This window comes from Capsicum annuum, chromosome 4 (assembly GCF_002878395.1).
Source record: "Capsicum annuum cultivar UCD-10X-F1 chromosome 4, UCD10Xv1.1, whole genome shotgun sequence".
Classification (NCBI taxonomy): Eukaryota; Viridiplantae; Streptophyta; class Magnoliopsida; order Solanales; family Solanaceae; genus Capsicum; species Capsicum annuum.
The window spans coordinates 194423869-194450940 of record NC_061114.1 but is presented as its reverse complement, the minus strand read 5'-3'; the positions used below and the strand labels follow the sequence as shown (position 1 = coordinate 194450940).

The 27072-nt window shown below is 34.4% G+C and overlaps 1 protein-coding gene across 2 annotated transcripts; it reads right to left on the bottom strand.

Moving 5' to 3' along the window:
* Window positions 1-4416: 4416 nt before the first annotated feature.
* LOC107856023 (carboxypeptidase SOL1) lies at window positions 4417-22285 on the bottom strand. Of its 2 annotated transcripts, XM_016701020.2 has the most exons (15): window positions 22068-22285; window positions 21386-21476; window positions 21191-21286; window positions 19208-19238; window positions 19030-19086; window positions 17518-17613; window positions 12994-13116; window positions 11388-11492; window positions 9595-9641; window positions 9277-9402; window positions 9043-9145; window positions 8341-8403; window positions 6251-6334; window positions 5620-5683; window positions 4417-4796 (listed from the first exon to the last, which is right to left on the bottom strand). In XM_016701020.2, the coding sequence occupies exons 1-15, from the start codon at window positions 22162-22164 to the stop codon at window positions 4519-4521; spliced, it is 1461 nt and encodes a 486-aa protein (XP_016556506.1). In that variant the 5' UTR covers window positions 22165-22285; the 3' UTR covers window positions 4417-4518. The 2 variants fall into 2 exon arrangements, with proteins under 2 accessions (XP_016556506.1, XP_047266844.1); XM_047410888.1 differs by lacking the exon at window positions 9277-9402.
* Between the last annotated feature and the right edge of the window lie 4787 nt (window positions 22286-27072).

Sequence of the window (27072 nt, the reverse complement as noted above, 5' to 3'; positions counted from 1 at the left end):
TTCACCCAAAAATAACTTGACAAAAACTTTTAGGAATCTATCACCAAATACTAGCTAATATTGGTACATAAAATCTTTAGGAATCTATCACCAAATACTAGCTAATATTGATACCTGAACTTGTCACGTTTTATTCATGATACATCTGAATTTTAACTTGTGCTAAGTACCCCCGAACTTATTGTTTTGCAACATCGTGTGACCCTTTTTTGCTGACAGTCCACAACGTGGACATGTGGAAAAAAGTATTGATGTGGCTGTCCACGTGGATAAATACCATCCACTTTCCTTATATTTATCCTATATTAAAAAATAACTCACTTCTACCCGTAATTATCCAATTTCTCTCTAAAAAAATTATATTTTTCAGTTTCCCTCTACTCCAAAATAGTGAAAGGTTGAATTTTCGTCGATCAAGTAATCTATTATCTAAAAATTTATATTTTTTTTGTATGTGTTAAAAATATAAAATTATTTTTTTCCGGTTAGTGTTTCATAGTAGTTTCCCATTAGTGTTTCGATTAGGATTTTGAGGAGACTCACATGCACAAATACGTTTCTTATTATAATTAATGGAGTAAGAAATTGCAATTTAAGTTATTGGTGTACAAAAATCAAATCGATAAAATGTTATGGATTTATCGTTGTTGGGTTAATGATTTTGTAAAAAAAAATTATTGGGTCATTATTTTGATTTTTCTATTGGGTTATTGGATAAACTGATAACCCAATAAGTTTATACTAAATTATTATTTTTACACCCCCTACATATCGATTTTACATCCAATAAGTAGGATTTTTGTTGTGACTAAGATTTGATTTTTTCATGTTAGTTACTACTTTTTCTATTTTATGAGTATTTTCTTATCGGTTAAATCGAAAATTAAATTGTTAGGGACTAAAAATCGATAACCAATATAGCCACATTTATTATAAGTATGTATCTTAGTTTCTTTAGTATTTATTTTGTTATTATTTTTTAAAATATCTGCTTCGATATTTAGTACATTTTCTTAGTTACAATAATTCATATGATATATATAATTAAGATTACAAAATTAAAGGAGTTTCATAGGAATGAAAACTGGAGTTTTAGATTAGATTAATAAACGGATGAAATTTTTTATAGATTAATTAACGAAATTTTTATAAAATTAATAAACGGATGGAGTTTTTATTTCATAACTTAATTAATAAGCAGGAGTTTTGCAAAATTAATAAATGATGAATTTTTTTTTAGATTGGAAGTGATGGAGGAAGGGCGATAGTAAATAGGGAGAGGGATAATTGGATTTTTTGAAAAAATTAAAGAAAAATATTTTTTTTTAATCATTTTTTAACTATTAAAAATGCTGATTTGGCCGAAAAATCACCCCATCACACGCGTGATGGAGTGTGAAACCAAATATTTTGCCACATCAGCAAAAAGGGTCACGCGACGTACTAAAATAATAAGTTCGGGGGTACTTAGGGCTAGTCAAAGTTCAGGTATACCATAAATAAAATGTGACAAGTTCAGGGGATAATAGATACTTCTCTCATAAATATAGGCAAACTAATGTTCTGGACCCCTGTACTAGGTCGATTTTGTAAGTTGGACACTTCTACTTAGATGTTTGTCATTTGGATCTCTGAACTCACTAAAAAATAATATTTCAAACCCTTTGACCATTGAGTTTGTCTATGTGGCATTAAATGGCTGACTAGGACAAAGAGAGTGTAGTCACTCGTCTGAGGATGCGAGTGAGGGTCAATTTTTGACTAGTTTTATATTAAAATAATTAAAAATAATATTAAAATTAAAAAAAATTAAAAGATCTTTTTTTTTCCTTTCATCTTTTTAAATTTAAAAATATTTTTTTAAAAAAATAAAAATAAAAATAAACCCTTTCCCCAACCCCCTCCCCACCCCACCCAGCCCCCCGTCCAGCCCCTCTCTACCCACCTCAGCCTCCGTACAACCCCCCTACCCCACCCAGCCCTGTCCAGCCCCTCCCCACCCACCCCAACACCTCCCCTCACCCCGCCGTTGCCCCACTTATACTAGCTCTCCCCATCTCTTTCTCAACTATACAACCCAAATCATCCCCTTCCCGCAACTCAACCTTCAACCCATTAGTACAAAACCCATTTTCACTTTCTTGATTCAAACAACTCAAAGAATCCAACAAAATTTAATAAAGTACACTTGAAATAAGAAGCAAAAAGAATAAGAAGATGAATTTTCACTTTCTTAATTCAAACAGCTTAAAAAATCCAACAAAGTACTTCTCAAATTCTTCAGCCCTCACTTTTCAATTTTCCAAAAGAGCAAGAAGAATAAGAAGATGAATTTTCAATTTTCAACAGATTGAATTTTCAAGCAGAATATATCTTACACAAAGTATTTAAATGAAAAATTGAAACTATCTAAAGATTTCCAACAAAATTTAATAAAGTACAGTTGAAATAAATTATCCTTTCGAAAAAAATAATCATAATCGTTTACTACAATAGTAAGAAGGTGAAGATGATGAAGGAAAAGAAGGAGAAGAGAAAGGGGAAGAAGAACTAGAGAAAGAGAGAGGAACGGGGAAGAGAAACAGGAGAAAAATAGGGAAGAGAGGGGGCGGGGGGTGTTAGTGTTTCTTTTATTAATTTATTTGTTTATCAAAATATAAAAAGTAAAACAACAATAATTTTTGATAAAAAAAATTAAAAATTTATTATGTTTTGTATGTGAATTTATAGTTAAAATTTTAAATTAATTGAAGAGAAATTTCAATATTTGGAATAAATTTGACGTTTAGTTAAATTTGTTGTGTTTTTATATTAGAACTTATAGTTGATAATTTAAATTTATAGTTAAAATTTTAAATTAATTTAAATTAAAAATTTGTCGTGTTTGTGTATTAGAATTTCTACAATTTATAAAAAAAAAATTATTTAATTAAATTTATTTTAATATTTAATTTCTTGTGTAGCATTTTAAAAATAACATAAAATTTAATGTAATACTTATAAATGACGTGGCGGCTGACGTGGCAAGCGTGACAGACGTGGAAGCTGACATGTCAGCTGACGTGGCGAGAGTGTGTTATGCTCATCAAAAAAATATTTAAAATGTTGCTTTTTAGTGGGTTCAGGAGTCCAGATGACAAGTATGTAAGTAGAAGTGTTCAACTTACAAAACCGACATAGTACAAAGTGTTCAATTAACGAAATTTTACAAATTAATAAACGGATGAAATTTTTATTTCATAACTTAATTAATAAGCTGGAGTTTTGCAAAATTAATAAATGAATGAATTTTTTTTTTTAGATTGGAAGTAATGGAGGAAGGGGATAATGAATAGGGAGAGGGATAATTGAATTTTTTTAAAAATTTAAATATTTTTTTTTTTTCATTTTTTAACCATTAAAAATGTTGATTTGGCCAAAAAATCACCCCATCACACGCGTGATGGAGTGTGAAACCAAACATTTTGCCACATCAACAAAAAGGGTCACGTGACGTACTAAAATAACAAGTTTGGGGTACTTAAGACTAGTCAAAGTTCAGATATACGATAAATAAAATGTAACAAGTTCAGGGGGTAATAGATACTTCTCTCGTAAATATATAAACAATCTTACGAATAAGTGAACGGGCAATTAATTTCAAATTCTTTTTTCTCTTTTTAAGATTGAAGAACATGTCCAACTACCGTTAATACAAAACAACTTTAGATATTCCTGACAAAACCAGGCCCCGAAAAGAAAAAGGATCGATATAGAAGTTGTGGTTACTGTACTTGAAATTGAGTAACTATAGATTTGAATCAAAACCTTCAATGATGAATTTCAATTAGTTTATCTAATTTGTATCCCTGATATCTTTTAGCTTTCCAAATTACATAGATCTATAGATGGTAAATTACATAGATCTTTATAGATCTTTAGATGGTCAGTTAACTAATAGTTTTTTTTCCTCCTTAGAAGCTCCCACCCCTTTTTGCTCTTGATGACTCAAAACTCGCAATCTTTGTTTTGAAAGTGAAGGTGTTCACCATCCGAGCAATTAATAGTTACTATCTCAGAAAATCACTTTTTTTTAATGAAGGAAATCAAAACAAAAAAGATAATAAGTAATTGAGCGACGATCTAAGAAATCAACTCTTAATTTTTCCATTAGTGACAAAGTGACCTCGTCTTGATTCATTTTTGCCTTCCAATTGTTGTAATATCGCAGGAAAACTAGTAACGGAGGCTCCACTAATCCAATACGACTACTAAGGGTTGTAGACGGGTTTCTCCAGCTTAACCAGAGGTCTCGAAATTAAGTCATCTTCAATAGAAAGCGCTAAAAGCTCCAATAATGAGCTTTCCATGGCATGAATCAGTATCAATAGGACAAAAAGCCCAACCAAAAATCACAGGGAAGGAAGACACAAACTGTAGGAAAAATGGTTCATTTTCTTTTCACTATTAGTATCATAAATATGTATATATTTCAGTCTCACAAATATGGTATCTCGAAAATGTGTGCGCTAACTAACTTCATACCCCAAGAACAGACCTTTTTGACTGTCTTTGTTTTGGATAGTTTAAAACTACTCTCCTCTTCAATAAAAAGCATAGGAATACTGAAACTAATATCAAAACCAAAATGAAGAAAACTTCTAAATGAAGACCTGGCAAGCTGCAATTCCATCCCCTTTGCAAAAAGCTATTTATGGGAGTGATAGCTGGATCCATAACAAAATCCACTGTCATTGCTTCTTCCCCCAACACAATTCTCGTACTCCTCGACTTGTATCCAGGCATTGTCGCTATCACTGCAAGTTGACGTATTAGGATTTATCCACTCAAAAGAACAAAGCGTAATGCAATTTGATCACATGATTAAACACAAGCAAAATACAACTTTTGACGTATTTCCACGTACGTACTTGATTGTTAATAGTAACTTAAGTGACATATCTTTTTGCAAAACTCCCTCTCATAGAGGTTAGTAAGTGTACTCTTTGCCAGTGTGTATTCAGTATCTTAGGCACAGAAATCAGACAATCTGATTAGGTGCTGCTAATTCGTAAGTTTTTTCTCACCATATTGAGGATGAATATTACTCGTCTCGTTATTCGAAAGGCTAACTCCCTCGTTTACTCTTACTATCTCATGTCAAAGCTTGTCGAGTGTTGTCATTAATTTACTTAACCAAATCTAAGTTTTTGCCACCCTCTTCTTTATCATTCATGATAGTTCATCCATTTTCATCAGACCCCACTTGTGTGACTATACTGGGTATGCTGTTGTTGATAGTTCATCCATTTTCATCAGACCCCACTTGTGACACTATACTGGGTATGTTGTTGTTGATAGTTCATCCATTTCATTCTCCCCTTCTCACATGTACAGCTTTTGAGAAGAGCCATCTAGGGTTTTAGCTCAGGTTTTACTCCCCCGCACCCCCCCCCCCCCCCCCAAAAAAAAAAAAAAACCCCGACTGGGCTTCACTCTGAGCTCATTTATACTTTTCCAAAGAACAGTAACAATATGTTTAGATTTCTTATCTTATTAATTAATGATAAAGAGAAGGGTATTATTTTTCCTTTTGATAAGTAATGAAGAAGAGTTTTGATTGCTTTAGTCTGAGGTTACCTTCATATTTCCCCGCAGGCACCAGCAAGCGGTGGTAATCAGCTAACGTTTCCCTGGCATGTATCTGAAGAAAATGACAGGAACAGTAAGATAATTGTTTAAGAAATATTAATTGTCCATCGCAAGTCCTATTTAATGACCGAGTTGGAGTCACATCTGACATGGAATAAATAAATGAATAACCAGTATGTAAAAAGTTCACTGTAGGGAAAAATCCGCCAAACTCCAAATAAAGGAGTTTGGAGTTTCCCAGGCCGATGCCTTTAACTTCCTCTTATTCCCCAACCCACCAACAAATGAGAAGAGGAGAAAAAAGAAATCACCTAAAAGAGGAAATAGAAAAAGAAGAACCAAACAACAAAACAAAAACTAGAGGCAATGTGAGAATTGGGTTTCCACAGAATAAAATAAAACGGACCAGAAATATTACTTTTTCTATATAATCTAAAGAATAGAGCTGAAGTAATTACGAGAGCCTGGATGAGTGGCAGAAACACTCAAAAGATGAAGTTCCTGATATTGATACCAACACACAACTCTATCAGTAATACATGATGATATCACATCAAGTCCAGAATATATCTCACAACTTTAAACAATGACCAAAAGGATTTGAAAATGAAGAATGTACCGTGGAATTTAATCCTTTAATAGCTATTGAGGCAGGTATAGGCCTGCCTTCATCTGATGAGAAAATCCTTCCATGTATTCCTGTCTACGTTAGATTAAATCAAGTAAGTTTCATGTGAAGCATAAGTCTGCAAAAGAAATCAATCAGTAAGAAAGAATGCCAATTCGGTCCGTCAGAACAAATTCTTAAAACTCTAGGATACATTTGTGATTGATATCATATTTTGCTCTTCATTTTTCGAGTTGTCCCACATCAGCTGTAGGATGTGGGATTGATCTCCACATATTGTCTTGGACAATCCTCGATGTGGGATTGATCTCCTTATATGGTCTTGGACAATCCTCGATTCATGAGCTAACTTTGGGGATTGAGTTAGACCCAAGTTCCATCCTTTACATAGTATCAAAGTCCAACTCATTCCCCAATTCTAGTTACCTGATGTTGGACCCCCATATTCTGTTGTCGACACATGGCAGGACTGGGCATGGAGGGGTGTTAAGTTATCAGATATAGGTTGTGGAATGTGAGATTGATCTCCTTAAATAATTTTTGGGCAATCCTCACCTCAAGTACTAGCTTTAAGGTTGAGTTAGGCCCAGAGTCCTTTTTTTTTACGGCGATTGATTTTACATTTGTTTCTCACTGGTAGTTGGCTCAACACAATGACAAAATTAAATGTTATGCTCAACACCAACATTTCGACAAAATTAAATGTTATGCTGAAAACCAATATTTCGACAAAATTAAATTTTATGCTCAACACCAACATTTCGACTATTAGGAAGGAGATTCTGTTCTATATTAAAGCTCATTGAAAGAAGAAAAAACACACAGCCAAATATTTCTGGCCGACATTTTATTTACTATGAAGTTACAATTTTATACACAAATATTACCAAAAGTAATATTGAAGATCTTCTAACACATAATAGCAAGATATATCTTCCCCCCTACAAGAGGGGCCAGATACACATGATGGAACATTTAATCAAATAATATGCACCAGCTCTAATTCTGTTGTTTTGCAAAACCAGGAAAATTTTATAAACTCCACTCAGCATGGAGGTGACCTATCATCTCACTAAGTTTTGGAGAGGATCACAAAAGATGGTCAATGACTGATTTCTTTGTGACATGATGCCTTGGCATAACTGGTAAAATTGCTGTAATGTGACCAGGAGGTCACGGGTTCGAGCTGTGGAAACAGCCTCTTGCAGGTTAAGGCTGCGTACAATAGACCCTTGTGGTCCGGCCCTTCCCCAGATCCCATGCATAGAGGGAGCTTAGTGCACTGGGCTGTCCCGTCCTTTTATGATACCTGATCAAGTCCTTCCATTGGACAGAACCAATCGTAAAATGATGACACACAGCTAAGTTACAGAAACAAATAATCTCAAAATATCTCTATTTAGTAATTAACTTAATGAAAATCCCACTCTATTCAAGGAACCTCCTCCTTTTTCTAGTTTCCTGTCCTACTTCCTTCTTTAGATTGTTCCGGAATTGTCACTATTTTTTACATAAGAAATGCTGTCTTATCATTTTTCAATACTTCACCAATATGTCACTAACCAAGGCACCACTTAAATATTTTTAAAAGTAAAAAACTCTCCAGCACAGCAATTTAGACTTCACTTCGGAAGGTCTCTGTTACACATTAAAAAATTTCAAGTATCACCTTAATAACTTTGCTTAAACAAAGATGACACTTAATTCCGGATGGGAGTAAAAGCAAATATATAAAATCTTCAAAATTGAACATCTTCTCTGCACTATTTTGGTCAGGTATCAAGCTATTGTTTTCTTAAGATTATGGAATTTACAGCCAGTATCAACTTAAACAGAATTATGAACCATCAACAAATAACAATCACCATAGTCCAGACGTTCCATAAATCGTAAGTGAAAACACCAAGTAAAATATTTGACAATTAGCAGTTGGATAAAGTCATCGAGATCAGATTATTCTTCTTCCATTAGATAATAGAGATTGTAGTTTATATCCAAGAAAAGATAAGTAAATCAAAGAGAGTGAATAAAACATTCTGCTAAAGTCGAGAACTGCAAAATGATAGATGAGATGAAGTTACCTTCACAACGCTCGCAACAAGATTTAGCATACTCATCTTGTTGTACTCAAAAAGAGTAGGAAGCTGCAAATAAACGAATATTTGGTTATAAATAGGTGTAGCATGTGGGCGCAATGCAGAACAGAGTATCAAATATGAAAAGAATTCTGGAAAGGTATCCACCCAAACGAACTCCACTCAGAGACGCTATACTCTTATTCACCAAAGTGTCTTTCTATTTATGATCAGATTAAAATGAGCCATCTCACTAGAAGTCCCCTCGACAACAACTACATACCCAGTGTATTCCCACAAAGCTCACTAGAAGTCCCCTGTTACATGGAATACTAATTTAAACCGAAAGTCAGAGGTACGACTCGACATTACCCGCCTAACAGACTGCCATACTAAAATACTTCTCAGTTTGTCATATAAATGGAAAAAAGTAATTTGATTTAGAGTTTGCCATATTCACCATCTACATATGCTCGAGCAATAACACTCAGAAGTTTCGCCCCGGAGAGATTTTCCATCAAATTATCCAATTAATAATTGCAAAATCACATGATCTGAATTAAGGGGGAGGCTATTGTCAATACACAGATGCTTAAATGAAGAGGATGGACTCCAAAAACAAATCATGTAAATGGACGTAGAAAACCCTTCAATTAGTCATGCCTTTTCACCAACTTCAAGCTACACTGATGCAAACTGAGATCTAACCTCACTAGCATTAGGCCATTTGTCATCACTAATCTCTAGAGTTAGTTCAAAACAACCAGCATGTAAGTAATTCCAGTCTTGCATGCCTCCATATATAGGATACCTGCATGAAAAAACAAAGGAAACTAAGCTTTGTAAGCAACAGCAGAAGCAGCAGAAAAATAAAGCCTCAAAGAAGTTCTAAACCTGAATTTTTAACATGATAAATTTAATAGGATTATCTCAATTATTTACCAATATGCACCATTTGTAATTCCACCTGGAAACTCCTCGCTTAGAGACATGTTATGGTGGGAACGACTGTAGATGCTAGCCATGTATCTGAATGTTTCATCATCTGGACAGCCGTAATAATATTTTCTGAAAATGATTTGTACATATGTTTTGAAAATTATCGGTAAAAATTAAGGCTGGCATGAAAATTTAGAAAATATCTGAAGACAACTAGATACTCAGGCTATCAATTAATACGAAAACAAACCAAATAAGTAAAGCATGGTCCTCTAAAAAGATTGAGCATCTCATCTAACAAAACTAACATCATGCACTCACTTTTTGTCCTCTGTTCCATCCCATGGATAATTTGCTACAAGTGCTCCCTGTGGAAATAGAACAATATAATTAACTCCAGAGGTCAACTTCTCCAACATTTTCATATTAATGAAGCAATGAGATAAAAAGAACAAATCTATTATCATTAAAGAGGCAACAATATCGTAAAGGACTGGACAAGCAGTTCCCTTATAGTAAGATGATTTTTTATCACCACTTTTCTTGTCTCTTTCTCTCTCTCTCTTTTTGGGATGAAGTATGGAGATTTCATTAGAAGGCATCAAGAAGATGCAAGACAAAAAATTACAGCAAAAGAAGGTGTCTGTTCTTATACAAGAACTTACTAACCAACCAAAGAGCAGACACAATTAAAAAAAAAGGTTCAACAGTGGTTACAAGGGCTTGGTTGAACCAGCTAAATAAGTTGACCAAACAGTTGGATTTAAGAATGTGGTTAGGAGTTGAAATCCCATTGAAATATCTACGATTCCTTTCATTCCAGATGCACCAAAAGAATGTAGGCACCATACACCAAGTCTTTGAGGGGTTTCCAACTCTCCATGAACACCAGCTCTCATAGGCTTCTTTAATGGTATTTGGCATGACCCAGGAAAGTCCAAAAATTGATAAGAACATACTCCATATGTCAGCTGCTACTGCACAATGCAAAAATAGATGCCTAACACTCTCGCACTCCATCTGGCACATAGAACATCTATTTACAATCTGAATTTTTCTTTCGCTGAGACAGCCTAAAGACATGATTCATACAAGGTAACCCAGATAAAACCAACTACTTTTTCGGGTAGCTGGTTTCCCATATAAGCTTCCATGGAGATTTGTCAATCAATTCCTTGTTAGAACATCGATTGATATATCCCCTTCTTTTTTTACAGTTTATGCTGTCTTTTGATTCTCCCCATTCCAGTTTGTCATGTAACTGGGACTTGACCTTTATACTTGATAAATTTTGTAAGCAATCCCAGAAGGTCATTCAAGTCCCAGTCTTGAATCTCCTTCTGAACTGTGGGGTCCAAGAGTTGTCTTGCCAGTACTTTGAAAAAGTGGACTCCTGATTGTTGGCAATTAGAAAAAGAGAAGGGAATTCATCTTTCAGAAGGGAATCCAGAAAGAGATATGATCTCCATTCTCTAGCCTGAATCCAGAAAGAGATATGATCTCCACTCTCTAGCCTAAGTGGAGACTTGAGTTGGAACTCCCCTCAATCATAGCTTTGAAATGTGTTTCTACGAACCTGAGCCCTGGGAGCTCTACTCTAGCTAGTGCACCAGTTGATTGCCACCTCATACTTTGCTTGTATTACAACTTCCCATAGCCAGGATTTTCCTTTAAGTATTATCACTTCATCACAGATTTTCTTCTGATCAGAGAACTGTTCACGACACCTATATCATTAATCCGTTTTGAAATTCCTTATGACCAATAATTATACATTATAAGTTACTTATAAGCAGAAGCCTTCATTACATGAACTAATCCATTAGATCTCCCACTTTTAAGCTGGCCAGGTGGAACAAGGATAATCATGATTCATGACTACTTATGCTTTATATGAAAGTGAAAATTTCATACTCAAAAGGTCATTCAGAAGCCAAAAGGAAATGAGTACAAGCTAAACAATCACCACAACTACTAAACATAGCTGAAGTGACACATGATAATTTACTAGGCTACAAGTGCAAAAGCCACATAACTAATACTCTCACTAATCTATGACATAAACAAAAGACATTTTAATGCAACACATTATGAAAGAGTAACCAAATGTTTACCCCGTGCAGACTAGCAGATGCTGTGAAGTGCATCTCATCCAACCAACGCATGATGGCTTTTGTTTCAGGTTGATGTGCACCAGGATCATCATTCATGTGAAAGAACTATGTCATCTCATAGCAGTTAATCCTTGTTATTATTAGTATACATAGAAGAGAGGATAAGAACATGCAAATACAAAAACATGAGCAGCAGTTCAATAAGTGGGTTTGTGACAAAATTAAGAGTAGCCTCTTGAAGTCAATGTAATCCCTACAAACTTTTAAGTTCATATCAAAGGTTAAATTAAGAAACTTAAAGGACATGCTATCTACATTTCAAGTTGAATTTGATCTCAAAGGTCAACTTCCAAAGTCTCACAATAAACAATATGGAGAAAAAAAATAAAGGGAAATTTGAACCACATTTTGAAACTCACATTACTACCATGAATGCTGAGAGAATATTGAAGTAATAGCTTCTAGACCTCACCAAAAATGTGAATTAACAACCACTCCCCCTTTTCTTAGCCTTTTCAACAAGAAACAGAACAAAAGGACGAATTCTATAGTTACTATGAAAAAAGATAAAAGTTAAAAAAAAAGGGGCGGCCCGTGCACTAAAGCTCCCGCTATGCGCAGGGTGAGGGGAAGGGCCCCACCACAAAAAAGATAAAGTTGCCGGTTTCAAAAAAATATGAAAAGTGTTATGGCACTGAGTAATGATCAAAGTAAGCTTACTGATTGCTAGATAATATCAATTATCAAGACATTCCTCTTTCTTTTTTCTGAGAACAGTTATTTGAAGATAAGTTTACAACCTACATTTTCTTTTGATGAATATAGCCTACATAATTTTTTATTTTATATAAGGAATGTGTGTCAAAATTGTCTCTAAAGATTATACCAGGTTAACTAGTGTAAATTATCGTCTAAGAAGATCCTTAGACTTTCTTTGATTTAGAAATTGCAATAATCCTACTCAGTTTTGCCTTTGTTAAGCTTTCAGTTAGTTTAAGCTTGAAGCCAAATAAGAACTCTAATACTAGTGCAGTGGAAGTAACAATGATGATCGTGCTCCTCCGTCCCTTGACATATGATAAGTCTAACATACACCAACAAGCTTATATATCTGACAATTTTTTCACTATACCAGAGAACTGATCACGGTGCAGCAACTCCAAGTCCCTTTCTTTAAATATTCTAGTTTATTATTGATTTTTAAAAGTTAATTAGTTGGCTCCAAATAGTTGGAGAACACCTTTTGAGCTTTTCCCGTTCCTTTTTTAGCATGAGCTTCTAATTCTTCATTTTATCAACATCAAGGAGAAAAAGTCAGGGATGAGTATCAGTGTTTTGTAGTTGAAGAGTTTCCTCTTTGATCTGGTCCTTTAGACTTAAATCCTTGAATGCTTCACAGATGTTCGGATGATATTTTTGTTCACCACACAGTTCAAATGTGGGAATGGTGATTCATAAAGCTGACACCAACTAATCTGGTTAAGGTGTAATTGATATGTACAAGTTGGGAAGAAAAGTTCAACTCCAAAATTTGCTTTCTAAACAAACATTCAGATCAAACTTGAAGATTATGCAACATCCAACAGTACAGGATGCCAAGAGATACCTGGTCAGGAAAGTCTCGGTTCAAGTCAATATTGTTTGCATTTCCACGCTTCCTCAAAGAAAATCCATCTGGATTCATTGATGGGAGTATGTGAAGATGAACATTATCTACAATCAGGGTAGCCTGTACAAGCCACAATAGAAAGTTGAGTTTTGAGACTCTTGAAAAGAGAAAAAAATCTTTTCTGCAGCATCCTAGGACAAGGAAAAAGTTTATGAAGAACCAAGTTAGTTAAAGAATATTTCACCCAGTACCACAATTTTGTCTAAAACAACATGAAATAGCAAGATGAGTATCTGAGCAGTAAAATAACATTATTAAGGAAGCAATAGCACCAAGCCCAAAGACATGTTTCTCAACTAACAACTCAGCTAGGCATAAGCACTTTGTGAATATTGGAGAAGGAATAAATAAATGGAAACAGCAATAATGAGGTTTATCAGCATAACCCTGCGCCCGGCCTTTGTATTCCTGCCCTATATTGCCAGCCTAAACTAGTTGAGGTCAACCTGAGAGCATTAGTCATTTGGTCTTGCATTGCCCGATTACAGACCATTTTGGGAAACTTTTCTTGAATTTTGTGGGGGGTCAATGGGTTATACCAGGAACTACTACAGATCTTTTGAGATGCTGGAATAGAGCAGAACTGGATAATGGAATAACTAGCTGCTGGAATACGATCCTTTCTGTACTTGGTGGACAGTGTGGACCCAAAGAAATTCAAGCTGCTCTGAGGACAAATCCATACTCAGAAAGTAAAGTCGAGCTGCAATTTTTTGATTTATGATGCTAAAGGGAACTTATAAATAAGGCAGAATCAGTTTTGATTGCACAGAGTCCCTCCATGAAGAGATATACTTTGGGTTTTTGTTTCTGTTCTTACAGCTTTGTCAGCACCTTCAGTGCTGAAGTTGTGAATAATAGCACTTACCTTGCAGGAAAAGCGGAAGGGGGAGAGGGGTAGCAAAGTTCCTGACGCTTTTGCTTGGCCTCCAAAAGTTGCGAATTTGACCATATTAGAAAAGGATGTTTATTTTTTCTTATTATCCAAAACAAGAACAGAACAACTTCTACAGGCTTGAGACCATAAAAAATGTTTAAGTTTCATGGAAATAAAGCCCATTAAATACTACCTAGATGACTTCCATTCTTTAGAAGGAATTCCAAATTCATGCCATGTAATTAGAGAATACTGCCTCCGTCCCAATTATGTGATGGTGTTTTACTGGGCACGGAGTCTTGAGCCGGGGTCTATTGGAAACAGCCTCTCTACTTCTCTAGAGGTAGTGGTATGGACTGCGTACACTCTACCCTCCCCAGACCCTACTATGTGGGAATATACTGAGTTTGTTGTTGTTGTTGTTGTTGGAGTTTAAGAATAAAAAAGGGACTTTTGAAACTTGAGGTCGGAACAAACCATAGGTACTTGTTTGACTATAAATCATCTCATTAAGGGTAAAATTAAAAGTTTAAAGTTAAATTGTTACTCCCTCTATCCCATTTTATGTGGAAACATTTGACTTGCCACAAAGCTTAAGAGAAAAAGGAAGACTTTCAAAATTTATGGTCCAAAATAATCCTTAGAAATTTATGCGGTTGTAAATCAATATATTAAGGGTACAAATGAAATTTTCAAGTTAAATTGTTACCGATTATAGTAAGGTGACATTCTTTCTGGGATGGACTAAAAGGGAAAGTCTGCCACATAAAATGAGACGAAGGGAGTACTAAATATCGAAAGGTGTCGTTCTTTTAAATAGACAAAAAAGGAAACGAATATTGGGAAAGAGGGAGTATTAATGATGAGTGAAGCAGTTGCTTGACAACCAATGCTTCAATATTAGAGACAAGGAATACAATTGATAAGAATCGGGTTACGTTAATAAACAAGAAAATAATGCGGAAGCGAAAATACTAAGATTAAAGGCAAGAAATTAAAGATAGGAAAAATTGGAGAATAAAATCTCTAATTTCGAGGTTAAGTGCTAAGAACCCTAATTGATCATAGTATTCAAAATTAGCGGATTAAGACTAATTATGATATTAACAGAGTCAATTCAAGAACTTAGATCAAAAGTGATCTAGACCCCTATTTCAAAGAAACTAAAGACAACAATTAGTATAAGACTAACCACCTTTTTAATTAACTTTAATAGAAACCACAGATATCAAATTAAGAATTAATCTTACCTCTTAAAGAATCGTTCTTATAGAGTTGCAAGATAAATCCCAAGTAGCCACACATAAAGGTATAAATAAGAGAAACTCTCAATTAATAATAATATTGTCTCATTCAAAATAACAAAATCCATCCCTATATATATAGGGAAAAAACTCATCCCAAATAGCATGAGATTCGAATTCTACTTTTATGGAAATAAATAAATCTAGAAAACTTTAAACTAGGAAAATAATATCAAAAATAAATCCCTAACAAAATAAAGAAAAGTTCACAAATTTAATCAAAACTCATATGGCCCAATCTTCTTCCGTTTGGACTTGGATTTGAATCGTGAAATATGTATAGCACTTAGCCCATGCTTCTCCATAATTCTCGGGCTTGTTCTTAGGTTTTTCTTCCACCATAAGTTCTTCTTGATTCACATTGAAGCCCATCAATTTTAATGCAAGTGGGCTAGACTGGATGCTATTAACAATACAACAACATACCCAATGTATTCCCACAAAGTGGAATCTGGGAGGGTAAAGCCAGGAGTGGATCAAGGGTAAGACTGATAAAACGTTTGCTTTAGGCCTCCAAAATTTCTCAAAAATTTTAATAGTAAATTTTATAATTTCAACTGCACTTGAAGTAATGAAGAAGATTGTGAAATACGTTTTAAAAAATTCTCTAAAAAAAAGAAAAAGCTATCTAATTTTTATCATAAATATTTTAGAATTTTGAATTAAACAACTCAAACTTCATATTAATAAATAAAGTTTTAACAACAACATCCAAGTTAATGTATTGCAAACAAATGACTAACATTGTATTAACTAAAACAAAAAAAACTATTCTAAATTATTATAAAATTATTTTTGTATGTATTGCCAACAAATGGCTAACATCTTATTAACTAGAACAAGAAAGACTACTTTAAATTATTATAATATTATTTTTGTAGGTATGAGTATATATTTAAGACGTCTTACTAAAGTTTGATTTTAGGCCACTAATTTTATTAAGACGTCCCTGAATAAAGTGTATGCACGAAGTAGTATACTAAACTTCTTACTTTATTACTTGACATCTTTTCACCATAAAGATTTTCTAAGATTTTAAAGATTAAAAACATAAAAGTCTCATGCTTTACTTGACTGCTAATTGAAGAGGAGGGAGCAAGAGACAAAGAAAATGGTGGAGGATGATACCCTCGTTCATTTGGTGGTCAGTATGAAAGGAGAGGAATGGAAGATGTTTCGAAGACAAGATCAAGTCCATCCATGATGTGAAATGGAGTTGTTTAGTGTTTATTTTTTTATGTAAAGAAAATTACAACAACAACAACAACAACAAACCCAGTAAATTCCCACATCGTGGGGTCTGGAGAGGGTAGAGTGTACGCAGTCCATACCACTACCTCTAAAGAGATAGTGAGGCTGTTTCCGATCGACCCCCGGCTCAACACAGAATTAGAAGCACGATCCTCATGGATGACTTGGTAGAATTCTTAGGTGAGCTATAGAGCTAGAGTCTACCCACTTTATGTAGCAGAGCTGTTGAGCTAGAGTCTAACCACTTTATGTAACAGTGTTTTTGAAGGTAGCCAACAGTATTAATTGTTAAAAAGAAAAATTGGTTAATAATTAGGAAGGCCTGCCTGCCTCACTCATCAGGCATTACAAAAATGAGAAATGCAGATATGTTTCTAGGTGTTTCATGTGTGAATAAGGGATTGAGGTAGACAACACCTATTCATACATTGCCAAGCAGCTACAAACCTGGGGAAATATGTTCTTACGTATACTAAGGATTAGCTGGGTGATGCCAAAGACCACTGTGGATGTCTTGAACAGTTGGCACGAAATTGGTAGCGAGGCAGAAAAGAAGAATGGTGGAAGACTATCCCATCGTGTATATGGTGGTGGAGAATCTGGAGAGAAAGGAACACTAGGTGCTTTGAAGGGCTAGAGATTAACTTCTAGAAGATTATGATGAATTGTATTAGCCTTTTATTTTTTTGGTGTAAACAAGATTCGGTAGGGGAGTTGGAAAATTTAGTTGATTTCCTAGGAAATTTGTAATTTGTCTCCCCTCATGGGGTGTGCCTAGTACTCTGTAGGATGTAAGTTTCCAATTCATCATCTCTTGGATGATGAATTTTGAGTAAATACAAAGTTACCATTTCTCAAAAACAGATTAAAAACATAAATTTTCTGCATTTTTCTAGTGAAATGCCACCAAGATTTTAAAATGCTTCCATTACCATCAACAACAAAGCGGGGAAACACAAGACCAGAATCTAATAAAAAAGATACATGAACTTCTAAAGAGGACAATATTTAACAAGAGAAGTCAATTACCAAAGGATCCTTCATATAATTATCGCAAAGCCAGTTCGCCAGAAGAATTAGAAGTTCACGACCTACAGGTTCATCCCCATGCACATTGCCAATGTACTGCAATACGAAGCCCGCTGAGTAATTTAATCACCAAATAAAATTACTCCTAGAACTTCGAAATAGATACTGCAAATATTTAATTCCATTACATAAGATGATGATGAAAAGACAGGAGAATATGCAATATAATCTTTGCAGCACATGGACGGTTATAGCTTATGCATAAAATAAATTTGCAACATCTACAACATCTCGACGGTAATGTAGGCTGAGAAAGCCATAAAAGTTACAGGTCAGGTGCTTTCTTTCTGACTTCATTCAGTCAGCCAGACAAAATAGTAAAATGAATCGCCAGAAAGCCGTCTTTCTTTTTAATAACTGTGGTGTCTGGGCCAGCTTGCGCGCACCTTGAGTAATTCAGGGATACTTGCCACCTCCCACCAGTAATAAGTACCATGCAACTCTGTCCACCAAGGCTAAGACAGATGCAAAGAAATCAACTATCGCATTTTTGTCTCCGCTGGGATTCGAACCTGACACCTCATGGTTATCAACCACTTCATTCACCACTAGGCCACACCCTTAGGTGCCCCCAGAAAGCCGTCTTTCTCTCCCCATTTCCACCAAACATTGGGTTTACTACCAACTGAAGGCAAGAGTAGTTAGCTGCACCTTTATAACTCTATATCTCCCAGTTTTCCTTCTTTTTATGCTAAGCCATGAGAAAAAAGACATCAAGGTTCAGTATCCCCTACTTTATGCCTCTTCTACTAATGTTCCTTTATTTGTTTGGTGCAATAAGGGAGGACTGAGGAGGTTATTCCACCTCTGAGTTTCAGCAGTTCTAACAGAAAAAATAAGCCAGCAATGAAATGCAAGGTTACCCTAGTTCAGCACAACTAAAGTTCTATCAATGTCCCTGATTCTTCTTTCTGGTTGTCATACAATTGTTTCTAACATGTATCAAAATGTCAAATTGCAAACTAAGGCATGTCCCTTTCAATTTCTTTATAACTAAATAAAATGTTCAAAAGGATTATTGTTAGTAATAACTTTCCAAGAAAATTGACCGGGCCTAACTAAACAACAAAGTTAGCTCACGAGATGAAGATTTTTCCAAAACCATATGCAAAGAGGCAACCCATTTCAGTCCACCAAATGAGATACTCAACACTACATCACTATCTCCCCTAATCAAGATCATGAAATAAGGATTGCCCAAGAACATAAAAGGAAACAACAACCCATTTTTCTCTACCACTGTGGGATACTTAACAACTATCATCACAACAATTTAGAAATGGATTCACAGGTGTTCACCAGTTTAACCCTTCTCAATAAGCAAAACTAGAACAAACTGGAAAGGGGTTTCTTCTAACTCTGTACCAGCGCAAACAATATGTTGCCTCAGAAAATTTTGTCTCATTTGTGACACATGACTCTCAGGAATATAATTTTTGCAGATCTCAATACCTTAAAAGCAGGCTCAGCCTCTTCCTTGCCTGGTTTGTCAGAAATTTCCATCACCCACTGTTGATAATGCCAACTCAGTCATTAATATTGAAGGTATTTCTCCACTTTGGAGGAAGAACAGGTAAAAATGAGTAGGATTTCGAAAATAAATTTCAGAACAAGGAGGAAAAAGCATTACCAATGGAACTCCCAGCACACTCTTTCCAATGCTGAAAATACATTCCAAAAACCCCTCAAAGAGAGGAGAAGCATGAGTTAGGTGTTAAGCAGCATTGTTTAGAAAAGAGGCTCCAGATAAGTAGATAGCAATTAATAATCTACAAATAGTTGTGGTCCACCTATGAGGGAAAAGATTATCCATCAAAGCATCACAAAGTGGCAGTTCTTGTCTGAGTGAAAAAGTACAACTACGTTAAACCAGAATATACATCAAACACTGAGCACACGAGGAATCCAACACGAGTATATAACAGTTCAGCACATTCACAGGATCATGTAAATCTGTAATTACATGATGATTCTGGCACCATTATCATTAATCCCATGATAATCTTTTTTTTTTTTTTGGTACGTGTGTGTGAATTAATCCCATAGTCATTTTACAAAATTATGCACCAATGGATACAGCAAGAGCCATGATGGTAATTTCTTTGTATGTTGTTATTTTCTTTTTGGAGCACATGCAAGTTAGGCGTGATAAAGTAGCAATTTACTCTCACAGGATAACATTTCACTATTTCTTTTCATTTTTTATTGATGAGGTGTTTCTAGCCCAGTGACTATTCCACCGGTTGCTACCTCCACCAGCACAGGTACCGGGTAACTCTGCCTATCAAGGCTTTGACAAATGGGAAAGTATATTTTTGTCAACACTAGGATTTAAACATGATACCTTATGATTCTGTCCTACTTCATTGATCACTAGATCACGCCCTTGCGTGTAATTTTTTGCTATTTCTTACCATACTTCAAGGAATCCACATGAAAACCCAGTACAGCCATACCTATATCACATCCATTTGACATGGTACGGTAAATGAATATCCAATAACATAGATTAAGAGAATAACTTAAAAATTGTCCACCTATCCACTCAAGCTAGTTTCCCCCTTCTAGAGTGCTAGAGATCATTCAGAGTAATAAAGACATTATCTTGGCTATCAGAGTATATAAGCATAACAACCATTACTTTTACATTGCAATAATCGTAACTTGAGGAAAGTTTGTTAAGACAAAATACATGGTGTAAGAGCACGTGTATAATATGACCCTCGAGCCTAACTCATCTCCAAAACCTAGCTCTTGAGGAAATGATTGCCCAAGTCTATATAAGAAGACCACCAAGCTATTCCCCAACCAATGTAGGACTCTAACCCACTCTAATACCCTTTGCACGCCCAGACAACCAACCTGGAGCATGGGCAACATAACATGAGGCATGGGGGCCCAAACAAGAATGGACTTGGCTCTACCAAATAAGATAAGGGACTTGAGCCTAACTAAAACACAAAAACTAGTTCTTGAGTGAATGATTGTCCAAGTTCATGTAAGGAGACCATCAGTTTATTCCAAATCAATCTGAGACTCTAGCCCACTCTAAACCCATTGCATGCCCGGATCGCCAACTGGAGAGTGAACAACATAATATGGGGCTCTAGACATGGAAGGACTTGCTCTGATACCACGTACTCCCTCTATCTCAATTTATATGAGTTAGTTTGACTTGAGAAGGAGTTTTTAAAAGACTTTTGAAATTTGTGGTCTAAAATAAATCTAAGATGTTTGTGTGGCTATAAATCATTTCATTAAGGGTTGCATTTTAAAATTAAAATGTTACTAAATATAAAAATGTGTCATTCTTTTTGGGACTGACAAAAAAGGAAAATGAGTCGTATGAATTGGGATAAAGGGCATCATAAACAAGTTTAGGGAGAAAAATGATATATTATTCCATGAAGTAACAAGATTATATACATGTACATCGAGTCCTAATTAAGGGAAGGATTAAAATGGAAAATTTCACAGATCTCCTATCAATCCCTATACTTAAGTTGTCTGTGCATATTACACGGAATATGACTACATTCATTCCTTAACAGCACGGATAAACCTTTAAAGAGGAAAAAGAAGACTCTATACATTCTTGATGCCCTGAAGTTACCTGTACACTCTGGATATCCCACTGCACCTACGATTGAATGACATGATGGCATTCTCAAGATCAGAATTTGACATATAATCTTTTGCTAATTCTTCACTACAAATACAAAACAGAAAAAAAAGAGGAACAGAAATTTTCAGATATTCCTTAGCATTTCACGGGATTGACCAAAACATAGAGTGAGTTTAAACATACAGTCTTTTCAAGTGCATTTCTTCAGCGAGAGAAACTTTGATATCTGCAAACAAATGTCTAGCTGAAGCTGCAAAGCTACAATTCTCAACACCTATAAATAATAAAGAAAACAAAAGCATTTAATTAAACAAGATTCAATCTTTAACATAAATAATTAACCCCTAGTGGAAAAAATAATCAATACCCATTATTTCTATGCTCAAAGTTAACAAAGAAAAACACATTTAAATCACTAAAGATTCAATTTTCAACATAAATAAGTATCCCCTTATAGTTGTTCTTCTTATTTAAAAATAAAATAAAATACCCATTATTTCTAAGCTCAAAATTAACAAACAAAACACATTTAAAGCACTAAAGATTCAATTTTCAATATAAATAAGTAGCCCATTATATTGTTCTTTTCTTAATTGGAAAAAATAACCAATACCAATTATTGGTAAACTCAAAAGTAACCCAAACAAAAAAAGAATCACATTTAAAGCTCTAAAGATTCAATCTTTAACAATAAATAACTATTTAATCAGTGAAGCGATTACACCCAACCTACTATACTTGTTCTTTCTAATTGGCACTAATAATAATCAATACCCATTATTTCTTAGCTTAAAATAAGCAAATAAAAACAGATTTAAAGTGGTAAAGATTGAATTATTAATTCTATAAATGGATCATAAGAAACCTGAAACATTAATGGAAGTGGGAAAGCCGCCTCTGGAGAAAGAGAGCTTGAAAAGAGAAGCAAAAAGAAGACAGAAAAAGAAGAAGAGATTGTTCATGTCGTTCAATTGACTCTGATGAGAGAGTTAAGTTAGTGGGAGACCATGATTCAACATGCTATTTGTTTTACTCGTGAATTTTGCTGCTTTTCATTGTTTTAAGTTTAATGAACTCCGTTGCGGTTGCCGAAAATGAAGGGACGGGAAACAGCACGTGTGTAGCACGTGATTATCAAAGACTCCTCTTCTTTTAATTTTTTTTTTTTTTTTAAAAGTTACTTTTTTTATGAACAAGAGAATGAGGCCTCAATTTTTAATTTAAATTTACAACTAGTAAAATTACGGTTGAAGTAGCTGAAGCAGACATGTCATAAATATTATTATATTTTTTTCATTAAATATTATTAATATTTTAGTAAATGTAATAACCCGCCAGGTCATTCCCTCAATTTCCGCATATTTTCGACATTTCGATCCCTCCCAGAGCGGCTACGGGTAGTTTATTACTTGCCAAAACTATTGATTCGGTTATCGGGCAGTTCGTTTGGGTTTTAGGTTCATTTTTTTATTTTGGAGCTATCAATGTTAAAGAATTGATCGAGGACCAAAACTACCAGAAAAGGGCTTAGGATGAGAAATTTAACAACGCCATTACCACCGAAACATTGATATTGGGCTAGGGGGACCTTGCTTCGGAACTTGAGACTTTCTGACTCATTTTGGGCTAGTGGATGGATTTTAATTAAAATGGTTCGTTGAATGTAGGATTCACATTTAATCGAAACGACCTCGGATGAAAATTTTAATGGCTCTGTTGATTCTGAAATATCAATTGTGGGTCAGTAGCATAGTTAGTTTGGGTCCTGAGCTTTTATATTTCATTTTAAGTGTTTAGATAAAAATTAGTTAAAATTACCTAAAAGGGGTCGCGAGGGTTAATTTATTGTAACGATATTTCTTTCTAAATCCGATGATCATTGAATTTGAACGTGTTTTATGATCAATTTTCACTTTTGATACATGTTTCATAGGGTTATGGATGAGTTTCGAGGGTCAAAAATAAGTTTTGGAAGTTGTTGGTGTCCGCTTAAGCGACTGTGAGCGTTCGACCGGGCCACTTAAGCGATCATTTGGCAGCTTTAGCATTATTTTAACCCTTGACTAAGTTGTTTAAGCGAACAAAGTGTCGCTTAAGAGACCATCGTTGAGTATAAGATTCAAACCGAATTTATTTCGTATTTTTGACATTTTGAGAGTTAGAAAGCTCCATTTTTTATGATTTTTTATGTGTCTTTCTTGTATAATCATTGTCTATATGATTATAAATTCATATTTGTCATTTTTCAAAAATACACATTTCGTTTTTCATAAATTTCGATTAAAATCGTGAGTCAAAATTTTATTTCCATTATTGTTGGAGCTTGGAGCATGAAAAATTGTGGAAAATCATCTATTGAGGATAAGGTAAGATAATTCAACACCTCCGGATCATTTTTCATCATTTTTCCTCGTCAAATTCCGCTTTTTTCCTTGTAAAGTTCTAGGAATTAGTTTTTGAATTTCTTAATTTTGTGGAGTGATTTGGGCCTTGATTCGATCTTTGTTTGTGTTCAAATTTTGAGCATGCATTCTTTGTCCTTTGAAGGACCTCGTGGAAGATTTAATTTTAAAATTTTGTTAACGGATACCCACGAGCCCATTATTGATTTAATTTTGGGCCCGAAGTTTTATGTAGCAATATGGGTATTATTTTACTCCTATTAATGCATAGATGATTATTTTGATTGTGCGACGTTATTTTTGAGATTGTGGAGTAAAGGCAAGCAATTTGTGGATGGTTCAAGATTAGCGGTTCGACATTGAGGTAGGCTTCGATCTACTTTTTTCTATGAGATTGTGTATAGTATAGATTACATACTAGGTAAGGACTATAAGATGAGATTATGATCAGTATATCAAGCCTTAACCTATTTAAGGGACTTGGGGTAGAAATGTGATCCAAACCTTAGTATAAAATATTTGCTATGATCTTTGAATATCATTACCTTTAATCACAAACATATTAACCATAGAATACTAATAAGGATCCTTTGTATAAGATTCACTATTTCACTTAGCAACTTGGATCGTAGTTTCATGAATTTTAGTGTTATTATTATGCTAGTTATATATTATTGGGTCCGAGGTCGTGGTTAAAATACCAGTTGAACTCCAGGTGAGTATTCTATCCTTAGAAAAAGTGTGATTCTATTTTATGGGCGTTTAGGCGCTTGTTGTTGTATTGTTTAGACAATGGTGATGGCATGCATACTTTTAGGCACATTCATCTCACTTAGTGGTACGATTCCAATCAAAACCATTATTTTTAGTATTTTTTTTTTCTAAAATGGATTTTATTTTTACTTTTCTGTTCTAAAATAGATTTTTTTGTAATGAAAATCATACCACCTTATTTAATAATTTATGAGCTTTGAAACTACAGATGATGTTTTGAAAATTAAACTGAGATTGATTTCGGTTTGTGATTTATCTACTTTTTTGCCACTACTATTTACTTTGATCGAGAGAGATTTCGATTCTTGCAACGCTATTATGTTGATTTAGTCCCCAAATTAATCTCGGACGATGTTATTCAGTTATGGCACTTATGATACTATTTTCGGTGAGCCCGACATTTATGATATCCTTTTTGGTTCAAGTCCGACGTTTATGATATTTTTTTTATTTCAGTCTGACACTTATGATACTATTTTTTATTCAAGTTCGACATTGATGGAATATTTATTATGTTAAGGAATCAGTTCGAGTCTGGTGTTTATGGTATGAGAGGATTCATGAATACGATTTACTATTGATTTATGTTGTATCCGTTCATTTATATGTGTTGCTGATCACCAGTATAATTGTTTGATTCTTATATTTATTGGTCTTATGGAGGTTATATAGGTATAAACTATTCATTTGTTGAGTGTTTGATTGGACCTTCCGGATTTATGGGGGCTCACTTAGGTTGTTGTTTGTCCGAACTAGCCGATGATTTTATTGTTGGTTATTATGGTTAGTTTGTGGTAGGATGATTATAGACTGATACCCGAGATTGTTGGTATATTTTTTATTTTTTTTATTTCTCATAATAAGATATATTATTGCTAGATTATATCATGTTTAGTCATCCTTTGGTTAGAGACCCTGATTATACTAGTATTGACTTTCTTTCTTGGCTATAATTCTCGAGATGTTAGATTGGTTCCCTTATGTTATTATTTCTGAGTTTAGTCTTGCATAAGGGGGGGGGGGGTGTATATATATATGATATTATTGGATATCTCTCTCTTTCCTTATTATTCATATCGTATATGTATTCTTTGGCCTTGTATTACTAGTATATATCCTTACTTCACTCTTTATTTGTGTATTGAATAGTGATATACGGTATTTTACTTTAGTTCCTGAATACTACAGAATAGGATAGTTTACCCTTATTACACCATTAGCATGATTATGTTTAGTTTAATGGGTAGTTGTCTGTGGTGTATATTCCTACTTTACATGTTATTTATGTTTGCATTATCTTTGGAACTTAGTCGGTCGATGCCTACTGAGTACCACTTGTTGGAACTCATACCACACTTCTGCAGGCTGCAGATCATAGTACGAGTTCTCGTCGTTGACGTGTGCATCATGTGAAGCTGCTTTGGATCGAAGATTTGGGTTGAGCTCCTGACGTTTGGAGTATTCCTTCTCTTCCTCGTATTGATTAGACTTATCTCTATTTTGTAATCGGAGATAGTTTGTACATGTATATTTACTATGTATTTTTTGTATTCCTATTGTATTTGAATCTCCTGTACTAACTTCACCAGGTCTTGGGGATGTATCCTATATTAGTCTTTTATTTAAATTCGTTCCGTTATTTTCTTCATTTCTCCTGATAGTCCGTTACTAGTTGTTCTGGACTATGGGTTGACTTACTTACTGGTGGGTTATAGTAGGCACTATCAAGACCTGAAAAAGTGGATCGTGACAATAAATGACTTATAAAAATAAGTTAGGGGTGATATAGTAAAATCATAATTGAAACAACTAAACAGGCATGTCGATTATGAGATGTCTGCTTCAACTACTTCATCCACATTTATATATTAGTAATAAATTAAAAAAAATGCTTTCTGTTTGCTTTGGTGATGGATGAATTGATGTGGTAAATTCAAGATAGAGTTTCATGGTGTATGTTATTTGTAGATGAAATAGTATTGATTGGTATGACATGCAACAAAATTAATACCATGTTGAGGGTATGGAGACAAACTCTCGAGTCCAGGTTCAAATTGAGCAGAATCAAAATAAAATATTTGGAGTGCAGATGCAGTGAACTGGTGCATGAGGCTGGCGTGGAAGTGAGGCTGACATACAGTTTTTTTCCTAAGAGAGATAGTTTTAAGTGTCTTAAGTCTTCAATCTAGGAAAGACGAGACATTGACGATGATGTCACATATCGAGTTGTTGTGGCAAGGATGAAGTAGAGGCTCTTTTTCGCAATTTTATGTGACGAAAAAGTTACCACCTAGACTTCAAGGTAAGTTTTGCAGAGTCAAAGATGCCAGATCAACATATTAATATGTTGTATTGTGATATATTTAGTCACATATGAATAGTCCTGCTCATGACTAACTTTTGAACCCGGCATCATGCAATGATACGGTAAATGTTGAATTATAATATCAAATCAAAATTTTTGATTTTGTGGTTTTAATGTTACGATATTTTGTATGATATATGATATACATTTTGAAGCTTTTTGATATTCGGTATTATAACAACATACCAAAATATCAAATACAATATCGAAGCATATAGTTACATAAATAATTTATATATTATTCAAATACTAAAAAATATAAAACATATTATTTTATAAAATTAAATGTTCAGATGTTGGAATTTTGACTACTCTTTTTTTATTGATTT